The sequence below is a fragment of the Schistocerca piceifrons genome, chromosome 2 (assembly GCF_021461385.2).
Source record: "Schistocerca piceifrons isolate TAMUIC-IGC-003096 chromosome 2, iqSchPice1.1, whole genome shotgun sequence".
Classification (NCBI taxonomy): Eukaryota; Metazoa; Arthropoda; class Insecta; order Orthoptera; family Acrididae; genus Schistocerca; species Schistocerca piceifrons.
In genome coordinates, this window is record NC_060139.1 from 212840101 (window position 1) to 212852740 (window position 12640).

The 12640-nt window shown below is 40.8% G+C and overlaps 1 protein-coding gene across 1 annotated transcript in view; it reads left to right on the forward strand.

Annotated features, from left to right (window-relative positions):
* Positions 1-12640, forward strand: part of LOC124777866 (meiosis regulator and mRNA stability factor 1) — a 220953-nt gene that overhangs the window by 115917 nt on the left and 92396 nt on the right. The window contains exon 18 of the mRNA XM_047253400.1: positions 7253-7470. Within this exon, the coding sequence (XP_047109356.1) occupies positions 7253-7470 (218 nt within the window). The remainder of the gene's footprint in view (positions 1-7252; positions 7471-12640) is intronic.

The following is a 12640-nucleotide window of genomic DNA, read 5'->3' on the forward strand; positions in this document are numbered from 1 at the left end:
CGTACTGTTTTCAACTCGCGAGTGGCTTTCTTGTTTCGAAAATGAAAAGCACATACTTGGGTCTTTGAAGGGTTTGGTTTAAGCTGGTTTGTGTTGTAGTATCTGGATAGATCAAGGGCATTTGTGAGGTTGTTCTCCACTGATTCAAAATCTGTACTCTAGGTGACTAGAGCAAGGTCGTCAGCATATAAGAAACTCCCGATGTTTGGAGCTATAGGTTGGGTGTTGGTAGATAAGGTATAATGTGGTGGCAGGAGAACACTCGTGTAAAAGGTATTACAGCTTGCAAGCTTTTGGAACCAGTGGCTCCTTTGTCTGGCCGAAAGGTTGAAGGCGAAGCAAGAAGGGCGAAGGAAAATAATCGGTGAGATTTAGGAAAATGGGTATAATTCGGAAAAGTCACACAGAACCCCGGGTCTGTTACTTCTTCCCTCCTTCTATTCCTGAAGGTACGTTCCTTACCCCTGCCAAAGATAATTGTTTCTCTCCAATAGATATTCAAGTAGATAGTTACCTGCTGTTGCTGCTTCCCCATTCCAGATTTTGGGCCAACAAGCAGTTGTTTCCAGAATGAAACGGATGGTAGAGCACTTGCCCGCGTAAGGCAAAGGTCCCGAGTTCGAGTCTCGGTCGGGCACACAGTTCTAATCTGCCAGTTAGTTTCATATCAGCGCACATTCCGCTGCAGAGTGAAAATCTCATTCTGGAAACATCCCCCAGGCTGTGGCTAAGCCATGTCTCCGCAGTATCCTTTCTTTCAGGAGTGCTAGTTCTGCGTGGTTTGCAGGAGACCTTCTGTAAAGTTTGGAAGGTAGGAGACGAGATACTGGCAGAAGTAAAGCTGTGAGTACCGGGCGTGAGTGGTGCTTCGGTAGCTCAGATGGTAGATCACTTGCCCGCAAAAGGCAAAGGTCCTGAGTTCGAGTCTCGGTCGGGCATACAGTTTTAATCTGCCAGGAAGTTTCAAGCAGTTGTTTGTTTAGGTGCAAACAGCTGTTTACCGGTCTCTTCATTTCCTGAGTAGGAGCAGTACTGCCACGGTAAGGAAGGTATGCTGAGGCCAATATGCTGCTTCATTTAGGTCACTTTATCTGTGGAAAATAAGTTTTCCATTGGCAGAAATGAAATTCCATTCTTAAAATATGCATGTTTGAGGGCTTTTGATCTTGACATAATAAACTTGCCTCCAGTTCCTCCAAGGCCTGATACATCCCTCTTTATGTAACTAGTGTCCTGGGATCAGGGCCATGTCCACATACTGTCTTCCTAGAAGGTGATAAAAGGCAGCAATTGTCCCTGGACTGTGCTGTAGGTTTGTGTGCAACACTTCCAGCCACTAACTTGCTGCCATTGTCTTCTCTAATGTCCATGGTAATCCTGGCAGTAACCTGTGAGAACCCTAAATACTGTTGGGTATTGCTGTTGCCATGCTGGCAGGGCTTTTTCTCTAACTACCATCAGGTTTTGGCAGTAAGTTTCAACCTTCTATTAAATGAGCTTCTGATTCCCTATTGAGACTTTCTACCATGAGTCTTTGGAGGAACACCACTGGGTAGTTTTCTGTACTCTTGTGCTCGGATATTTAGTTGTCTTGAATAGTTCCACTGCTCTTAAACAGCAGCTTCATTTCATCCCACAGAGATACCTTGAGCACCATCTCCTTTAGCCAATCCACTGTCCCCCATCCCTCAGGCAGATTAGAACACCCTTCTCCTGGTTTGCCCTCTTAAAAAAAAATTGTAGCCTTCAGTTGCATCCTTATCAGTTTTTCCAGAGAGCCATCTGGACTAGCTCTTTGCACTGCAAGGTGGTACTTCAAAGAGGGTATTCTTGTTGAATTACTTAAAGTAAGGGAAAGGCAACCACTTACCTATAAAGGACTGGTGTGTGGCACACAAAAAGTAGTAGTAAGCTTTTGAGCTCTTATGCTCTTTCCAGTAAGAGAACACATTCTCTCTCTCTCTCTCTCTCTCTCTCTCTCTCTCTCTCTCTCACACACACACACACACACACACACACACACACACACACACACACACACCCATGGTAGTGGTGAAACTGATTGTTGAATATTAATTAATGTGAGCAGTTGCCTGTGCAGATGGAAGTTTGGAGGAGTTAGGGAAGGACATACAGGGCAAGGAGGGGGTGTCATGATAGTCAGGTCTTTCACAAGATAATTCAGCAGCTGCATAACAAGAAGAAAGGAGTTCAAAAGGTAGAACATGTAAGGAGTGGAGAGAGAGAGAGAGAGAGAGAGAGAGAGAGAGAGAGAGAGAGAGAGAGAGAGAGAGAGAGACCACATTGGGGAGGGGGGGAGGCAAGGCATTACACAGTCTGGATGGGGAAGGAGTGGCGTGGACAAAAGGGGGAAAAGGTAATGCGAGGCATTGGAAACAGGTTAGTAGAGGTTTAGGCCAGGGGTATTGCAAGAGTGCTGCAGGATATGTAGGAGTGAAAATTCCCACCTATGTAGTTCAGAGAAACCTATGCTGGAAGGCAATATCCAAATGGTTAAGTTTGCATTTTGTCACACTTAGGTTATGGCCATTCATGTAAGTGGACAGTTGTTCATTTGTCACACTCTTGTAGAATGTAGCCAAGTAATTGCAGCATGGCTGCTTTCACACGTGACCTTGTCTTTTAGTGCGTTGGAGATGCCTGTGACTTAACTACACTATGAGGTGGTGGGTGGATGTATGGGACAAGTTTTGGACTTGGGCAGACCACAAGAAATGACCCCTGGGGTGCCAGGTTGGAGCAGGGGTGGGTGGAGAAGTTCTGTAGGTCGCTATCGGAGGCAGGTGGCCGGGGGGGGGGAGGGGGGATGGTGTGGCAGAAAACCACATCTGTGTGATGCGAGTAGAATATCCGCCATCTTGGAGCACAATGAGAGGTAATCAAATCATAGGTGAAGGCCATGGTTTAGCTATTTAAAGTTCACTGGGGGCTCGAACCGCACAACCAACCGGGGTTCGGTGTGGGGCAGCAGTGGGGTGGGTGGACTGCTGTGGTCTGTCTGTTTTGGGGTTTTGAACCACCAAGGGCAACGGTGGGACGAAACCTCTGTCATTTCTAGGTCCTCGTTTCAATACACAATACACAGTAGAATTAAGAAAGTTGCAGTTGTAGAGTACAATGATTTTCTTGAAAGTCATTGTGGCTGTGAAATGTTATTTCAGTTTGAATTGTGTGATTGAAGGACCAGCTTGGTGAGGGTGGGACTGATGGAATTGGAAAAGGTGAAGGTTTTTGCAGTAAAGTGGGTGATAGCCAGAGGTGCCAATTTTAATGGTAACAACATTCGGCAAATACAGTTTGCCAGACAATATTTCACAAAGAGGATGTATGTTTTGAGTTCTGCTGGAGCAAAGGAGGGTTTTCGAAATTTGTGAAAGTAGAAGGAGCAGTGGTTCATAGTTGGTCAGGACATAAAAGGAGTGACTGAAAAAAACAGTATGCTAACTGGTTGCCTTTCCTTTATTTGATATATTTTTCCAGCCAGGAATTTCCATTCTTGTTGGGTTATTGCCATCCTAAAAACTGAGACTGAGACTGCACTACTGTAGGTCTGTTATCCTGTTTCATGCCTCAGCTTTTTCTAGATTCGTTCATCCTGAAAATATGAAGTTCCTTATTTTATATTCATCATATTAGAAGTAGATGAGGTTGGTTTACTTCCTTCACTGTGAGCCAGTTTGTTGGAGGACTTTGGTTCAAGACCTTTTAATTTCCTCCATTTGATCTTAGGAAGCTGTTCTGTATGTTCTTCTTTCCTTTGTCCTCTGAGGGTCTTCTTTTTCTCAGACAAGACTTTAAGCTTCAGCTGGTCAAACGTTTTGGTAATATTTTCCACTTCTTGGACTGGTCTAACCTCTGATACAGTTAAACAGTTTCCGTTGGATCAGTGCCCAAAGTTGAATGTTAGTGATATCTTGTATGTAAAGTCTTTCTTAATTCACTGCAGTATTCTCCATTTTTGGTCCCGTGAGCATTTATTGTACACTAGTCAACAACAGCAGAGCCCCTCACTGGTATGAGGTTAATTACTCTGGGAGGTTACCTGATATCCCTAACACACTGTCCACAACACTTCTTATGTGTCACACACCCATCAGTAGAGATCGCATCTGACCTTTGGTTGGGTGAGTGCTTTACTCACACCTTTGGGTAGGCAGGTGCTGTACTTTAGTAATCTTTGTTCTATCTGACAAACATATTATTGTAATTGGATGGCCCGAGATTAACTACTTAACCCCCTTATCTGTGAAACGATATACTGTTGCTTCAGATAAAGTTCCAGACAAAAGTTGAAGCATTCCTGAGGAGGAATCAACCTTTATCATCAGACTTTCGGGATTAGCCATCAGTGTTTCATCTGCTTTCATGTTCTTCCATGCCATATCTTTGATATAAGCTAGTAGGAAGTGCCCTGGCCTAGCTTTTGTACACTAGCTGCACAATCTCAGATGAATTATTTTGTGCTAAAAAAGGAATTAAAATTCCCTGAAACACAGTAACCCATTAAGTTTAATGCGTGGACTAGAGCTTGTGTATTTTATTCTTGTGGCATGGCTGAATTATCTTTGAAGTTATTTAAAAGCCTTGTTTTCATCAATTTCACGTGAAAGTGTGTCCTTTTAAAAATAGTAAGACAATTAGTGACATACAGAGAGATGATGGAGAACAACATTGTTAAAGTGGAGTGAATTACACTTCCTAGCTGTAAAAATGAAAATTCTAGTAGATTCTGATTAGTGGACTACAATTGAGCCTGCTGAGATGGAACCTGATGAAGGTGCATCGGTTGCAGATGAAAAGGCATATATATTACGTTAAGGTAAAGTGCTAGCAAAAATTGTACTTTATACATTGCAATGAGCAGCAAATGCATATACAAAGTTTGACAAGGCCATAAACAGTCTGGGAAGAACTTTAAAAAAATTATAGCCCCAAAGGGTAGCAACTTGCACACCGTGCAAGTAAGCCAGAAATTGTGAATCCACGGAAAATTATCCAAGGCTATAAATAAAGCTGTAGCAGATCTAGCAAACAACGGTGACAAAATTGAAGATGGAGCTCTAGCAGTGACTATTCTATAAGAACTTCCGGTTAAATGAAGTGCAGTAGTTACAGCTTTGTGCAATTTGCCAGAAAACAATTTTAAATGTGCTACAGTTGAAAGAAGTCTGCTTGTTGATGATGCTAGATGTCATGAATATAATGAAGATAAAAATAGTTAGATGTCCTTGAAAGATAATACCAGTTATCAAAGGTACTGAAAGTCACTTAACATGACAAAGAGAAGGAACAAATGGAGAAAGAAGAAACACAAAAACATACTGGAGTTTGTTACAACTGTCAGAGAATCAGTCACATATCCAGAAAGCACTCTGAAAAGGTGAAAGTTAAAACAAAAGCAACAAGGTGCAGTTAGGAGTACTTCCTATGATAAGTGGATAGTGGATTCCAGGACATCTCATGACATGGTTCCAAATGAAATTATTTTTCAGCTGTTAAAAAAAAATATTTTAGTTCAAATTGTAACATTAGCTGGGCAGGAAAACAGAGGCCACCGAGAAATCTGCAGTAAGGGCAAAAAAATTAACAACTAAGGTTTGTCTAAAAACTTTGTAGTTAAAAATATCTACTTGAGCCTAAGATTGACCATACTGTTTCATCTGTGAGGCAGATCACTGAAAACAATAGAAAGTTTATTTTCAATAAAGAAGGTTGCAAGATCTACGATGATTCTGAAAGACCTTTCATTAAAACTCAACAGAAATGTCATATTACGTAAATAAGTAGGCATGTGCAGACATCAGTAAACGTGTTGAGAAATAATAAGTTTAACACAAAATCACTAGACTTGTGATGTACAATCAGCAACATGAATAAAAAGGACACAGTCCGGGAATTGCTATGAAAAAGGTGAAATGAACCCCCGTGACTGACAAGAAGACCGTTTCTGAAAACTGTCGAAAAATTTGAAGGAAAGAACGAGATTGAGAGGCTACAGATATTTTAATGAGTATGATGGCTGATGCAAGCAGATAAATATTTGTGCTTTCCTTTAAAAAAAACAGGGATGAAGTATATGAACAATTAAAAAATGGAAGATTTGAACAGGAAAACAAACCAGAAACTACTTGAGGGTCAACTGCACTGTTATGACTTAGAATTCTGTTCAAGAAAATGGTCACTGTTCTATGAATTTGAGGGATTTTGACATTAACTATGACATGTATACCAGAGCAAAATATTATAGCTGAATACCTCAATAGAATGTTTCTGGATATGATAGGGTAACTGTTGCTAGGATGCAATTAACCAGAGAGTTATGGTCTGATCTGAAGTACACTGCTGCGTATGTAGAAAATAGTTACAAATAGCCACAGTATGAAAAAATGTTTTATGAATTGTGGACAGGTATAATGCCTTATGTAAGTCATTTACGTGTGATAGCATTCAAAGTTTTCGTTTGTTCCCAAAGAAAGACTTTATTCTAAGTTATACACATGGGCAGAAAAAGGCACTCTTATTGGATACTCTTTGTATGACCATTGATATGGGATGTCCATGCCAGAAATGAAAGTTTTTGTTATCTAGGGACTGTATATTCAAAGAATTTTTTAATGGCAAATTCACGTATGTAAATAGAGGAAATGAAAGCACATAACAAAAGAAAAAATAGATTATCTTTGAGGTTGCTTGAAAAGACAATGACGAATTAAGACTTTGTTCTGTAAAAAAGGTTTTGTTTTCTCTGCTTTAATGGTGTAAGCAGTTTTTCTATCAATAAATATTAATGTATGTGGTAATAGTTTTATTCTACTCCAACATAAACAGATTTATTAGTATCATGGTGAAACTTCTGTCCTTTGTGCAGGGAGGATCACAGCTGTAGGCCCAGTGCATTCAACCACAGTGTGTAAAAGCAAGAACAACTCTATTGTTTCATCTAACTTAGTTTTTGTATGTGACATATGCTTTATCATTTTATATTCAGTTTATAGCTTTATTAGTTGCTCAATTTTAAGCGAAAATTATTTGGCCAGTTTTTAGTTGTGTTAGTAGTTGTTGATAGGATTTCTTATTAAAATGGAAGATAAATTTTTGCTTTTGCACATTCCAGCTTGTGCTGTAATTTATTTTCTAGGGTTGTAAGATGTGCAATACATCATCATAAAATTTTCAGGACAATTTTATGTATATTACACTCCAGTTGGAAGTTTCTTTTTTATGTTTGCAGAAGCACCAGAGAAAAGTGTGAGCCCACCACTTGCCAACCACTTGGCACTACTGAGCAGAGAGTTGGTAGATTTACTGAAAATACAACCTGGCTGTCAGTTACCCTTCGGACGTTTTGTACCAGCATACCATCATCACTTTGGTCGGCAGATAAGAGTTGCAGATTATGGTTTCACAAAACTAGTGGAACTTCTTGATGCCATGCCCTCCATTGTACAGGTAATGACTTATTTATTTGAATTAAATTAACGTAAGTGACCAAGACTTTGTGCATGTGATTGGCTGTATGTGGCAGTGGATGCTCAAAAGTTTGTAAAGTACTTTACCATCAACATAGGTCTGTGAATGGTGCATGAATTCGCTACAGCTACAACTATAGCTACAGCTGCCTTTACTCATTATCAAAATGAGGAACAGGGACAACCAGAAATAAACATTGTTCTCTTTTGTCGTAGTCACTATGTTTACAGCTCACTTAAATCAGAATTGAGATGTACATTTGATAAGTAACCTAATGTATTCAGCTGGTTCATTTCACTGACATGAAAAAACAATGAAGGTGATGAGATAAATCTTAAACTGGTGGTTTCACAATGTAGCAAGAGCATTGCCCATTGGAGACTGTTGTGTGATAGTAGTACGAATCCTGCACACAGGTTAATTCTAGTTCCATCATATAGTAACTGTGCAAATTTATATATGTGTATACATATAAATATAAAACAATAACAATAATATGAATAAGTAATGGAAAATCTCATATAAAGATGTAAAATAAATACTAACAAAGAGAGAGAGAGAGAGAGAGAGAGAGAGAGAGAGATAGAGAGAGAGAGAGAGAGAGAGAGGGGGGGGGGGGGGGCTGGCCAGTATTTACCTCAGCTCAGTACAGCCGATAGATACACAAAACAGCACAGAAAATTTACATATCCTAGCTTTTGGAACTTTGTTCCTTCGTCAGGGAGGAGAGAGGGGAAAAAAGAGGAAGAAGGGAAAGTGGATTCAGTTACTCACAACCCAGGTTATGAAGCAACAAGGGAAAGGTAAACAGGGAGGGTAGCAAAGATGGAGGGCATGGGTGTCAGAAGGAAGCCAAAGGTATTCTACTGTAAGTACTGTGCCAGCTTCAAACCAAAGAGAATGCATGCAGAAGTAAAGAGGTATATAGTATAAAGATAAACACAACTATGTAGGATGAAAAGATGTGTGAATGGCTAAAGAGGAAAGGAAAAGAGGAGAGGACTGAAGAGTAAATAAGAGTGAGGTTGGCTAACGTATGTTCAGTCCAGGGGGATGGCAGGATGAAAGGATGTGTTAGAGTGCAGGTTCCCATCTCCGCAGTTCCGAGGGACTGCTGTTGGGTGGGAGAAGCCAAATGGCACATATGGTGTAGCAGGTTCCTAGATCCCTAGAATTATGCTGGAGTGCATGCTCTGCTACTGGGTATTGGACATCTAGGTGGACAGTTCGTCTGTGCCCGTTCATGTGCTCAGCCAGTTTAGTTGTCATACCAATGTAAAAGGCTGTGCAGTGCAGGCATGTCAGCTGATAATTGACATGTGTTATTTCACATGTGGCCCTGCCTTGAATTGTGTATGTTTCACCAGTAGCGGGGCTGGAGTAGGTGGTTCTGGGGGGGATGCATGGGGCAGGTTTTGCAGCGGGGTCAGTTACAGGGGTAGGAACCGCTGGGTAGAGAAGGTGGTCTGGGAATATTGTAGGATTTGACAAGGATGTTACGGAGGTTGGGGGGGGGGGGGGGGCGGCGAAGAAAGCCAATTCTGGGTGGTGTGGGGAGAATGTTGTCAAGGGATGATCTCATTTCAGGGCTTGACTTGAGAAAGTCATATCCCTGTCGGAGTAATTTGTTGATGTATTCGAGGTCAGAATAATATTGGGTACAAGGGGGATGCTTCTGTGTGGTCTGGGGGTAGGAACATTATTGTTGGACAGGGAGGAATTTATTGCTCGGGATATCTGTATGTGGACAAGGTCTGCAGGATAGTTGCGGCAAAGGAAAGCACTGGTCAGGTTATTGGTGTAATTGTTGAGGGATTCGTCACTGGAGCAGATAAGTTTGCCACAAATACCGAGGCTGTAGGGAAGGTAGCGTTTGATGTGGAATGGATGGCAGCTATCAAAGTGAAGGTACTGTTATTTGTTTGTGGGTTTGATGTGGACAGAGGTGTGGATGTGAGCTTCAACAAGATGGTCAACATCCAGAAAGGTGGCTTGGGTTTTGGAGAAGGACCAGGTGAAACTCAGATTAGAGAAGGAGTTGAGGTTATGGAGGAAATTAAGGAGTGTTTCTTCACCATGAGTCCAGACCACAAAGATGTCATCTATAAACCCATACCAGGCCAGGGGAAGCAGCTGTTGGGGCTTCAGGAAAGTCTCTTCCGTGCGGCCCATGAGGTTGGCATAGGACGGAGCCATCCTGGTTCCCATGGCCGTTCCCCTGATTTGTTTGTAGGTCTGGCCTTGAAAAGTGAAGTAATTATGGTTGAGGATGAAGTTGGTAAGTGTGATAAGGAATGAGGTTTTTGGAAGATCTTCAGGTGGGCGTGGGGAGAAGTTTCAGTGGGGTGAACCCTGTACATCAACACCCAACGCCAAGGTAGTGACGCTTACACAATTTTAGTTTGCTGATTAATGTATCAGTCGTTGCGTGGCATGACATTACCATGTATGATTCGTTGCACCATTGCACACGCATTTGGATACCACTATATATTTCGTCGTCAGCTTTGGCGTGAGAATTGTTTTTAGTCCTTGAGGTTTTTCCCCTTTCTGTTAGTTTTTCAAGTTCATCTTTTACATATAGCTTGATGTATACATAAAATTCGCATAAACATTTTGACATAACAATGCATATTACAAGGGCTTACATCTAAGGCTGGCACTACACCCATTACTTTTATCAAATGTAGAAAATTCTTAAATACTAAAACATTACAAAATTCCTTCTCCAATTACAGTTAACCATAGTACAGTTTGTTTGTTAACTTAAAAAAAATAATAATAATTATAATAATTCCTTTGTACATAAATACAAGTAACTTATTTACATTCCTTTACATCATGTTACTATAAATGCATTTAATGCATCCGCATTTTATTTTCCAGTCATGCATACATCAGTTATGAGAGTTTAATATTTTCCTAGGGAGAAACAGAAAAACATTTACATCAGGATTTTAGTTTACGTGTTGCTGGCTTAACTGTGCTTTGCTGCCATATCATGCATTGGGGAGGGAACAAGGAATACTGTTACAATGGTTTATGGATTTCTAAGGAAATGCTATTTGTCCTTTCTTAAGTCACTTATCAGGGAACTCCCTTTTCATGGAACTGAAACATATTAACGACTCATGTACTATATACCATTGTGTTGCGTATAATTGTTTACGTGTAGCTTTGTATTTGTAACGCAGAAATTTCTGCGTTAAGTCATGCTTACCTCTTTACAGTTATGTGGAATGTCGTCTTTTATATTCACATGTGACGAGATATGAGTTGATTTGAGATAACATGCCTCCATGTTTAAATGCACTTTGTAGTCAGTAGGTACGGGTAAATGTTTTGTATTTGCACTGCGATAATGTATATTCTTATTCTTCATTTGCTTGATGACCAAAATATACCCATAGACATACTAACAACTAAATCATTTCCTTGAAGTGTGGCTTATTTTTTCATTTGGTACCTGTAACACCAGTCATAAATCTCTTCTTTTGCACCATGTCAATGCACTGTTTGCTGCAATATAAATAACTTATAACTAGCTTAAAAACTAATTGTGTTTTATAGCTCATAGGCTACTCATATACTTGGTCATCACATTCGTTTGCAGACGTTTTTCATATTTCATTCTTATTGGTTTATGTACTGGGTGGCCCAAAAAGGATGGTCGGATTTGAACTGCGTAGTACCATTGAAAGGTGAGGAGGGGGGACCACTGCCGGCCGTCTGCAAGTCGGCCATTACACCCAGTTTGCCACGAGATGGCGCAGTGGATGGTCGAGCATCGTGTTTTTGCTGTGGAACAGTTTTTCAGAAATGATGAATCGTTTATTACTGTGCAACGATTGTTTCGACAACGTTTTGGTGTAGCGCGTGATGGACCCATTCCAGATCGCAGATCCATATCACGTTGGGTGACTGCATTCCGGACAACAGGGTCTGTCAAAAGTGGTAAATCTACAGGGCGTACACGTACGGCAGTTACTCCACAGAACATTGATGATGTTAGAGCGTCAGTGCTGCAAAGCCCGCGTCGTTCCACTAGGCGTCGTGCTCAAACTTTAGGCCTCAGCCGTAGTTCGTTGCAGCGTATTTTAAGCCGTGAGTTACAGTTTCACCCATACAAAATTATGATCACGCAAAAGCTGTATGATCGTGATTTTGAGCAGCGAAGACGATTTTGTGAATCAATGCTTGACATTTTGTACTCTAATAATGATGTTGTGCTTCTTATGTCAGATGAAGCCCATTTCCATTTAGACGGCTATGTCAATAAACAAAACTGCAGGTATTGGGCAGCAGATAATCCCAGAGAATTGCACCAAAAGCCTCTTCATAGTGCTAAGGTAACAGTCTGGTGTGGAATTTCAAGATTGGGGATTGTTGGTCCTTATTTTTTTGAGGAGAACAACGCTACAGTCACAGTGAACTCAAAACGTTACGTTAACATGCTACGTAGCTTTTTGGTGCCGAAACTGCGAGAGTTACATGTAAATCGAGATCGAATTTGGTTTCAACAGGACGGGGCCACGGCCCACACAGCCAATGACTCCATGTGTGTTTTAAGGCGGATGTTCCCCCACCACATCATCTCGCGTTTTGGAGATGTCCACTGGCCCGCGAGATCACCTGACCTCTCAGCCTGTGATTTTTTTTTCTTTGGGGATACCTAAAGTCAAAAGTCTACGTAAAGAAGCCCCGAAACTTAATTGATCTGAAGGAGGCAATCAGTGCGGAAATTATGGCAATTCAAGAAGAAACAGTAGTGAAAGTGATGGAAAATTTCGAGGAAAGACTTGTGGAATGCATCACCGAGGAAGGACACCATCTTCCGGAAGTCATTTTCCGTACATGATTTTTTGTGGTTAGTTCTTGTAATTGGGTGCCTGGGAGCATTTAGTTACGTAATTGAATAAAATTAATTTGTAAAACTGATGGAGTTATAGTTATTTAAAATGTGACCATCCTTTTTGGGCCACCCTGTATTTATCTACTTGCATTTGTATTCCTTTTATTCATTTATCCTGCAAAGAAAGTTACTTTGACACCTCCTATGGTATCTTATCCTTTTGTTAGCTACCACTTCCTGTATGTTTCATTGTAATGATGTCTTTTAATTCTAGTTACAATGTATATATTTTAGTAT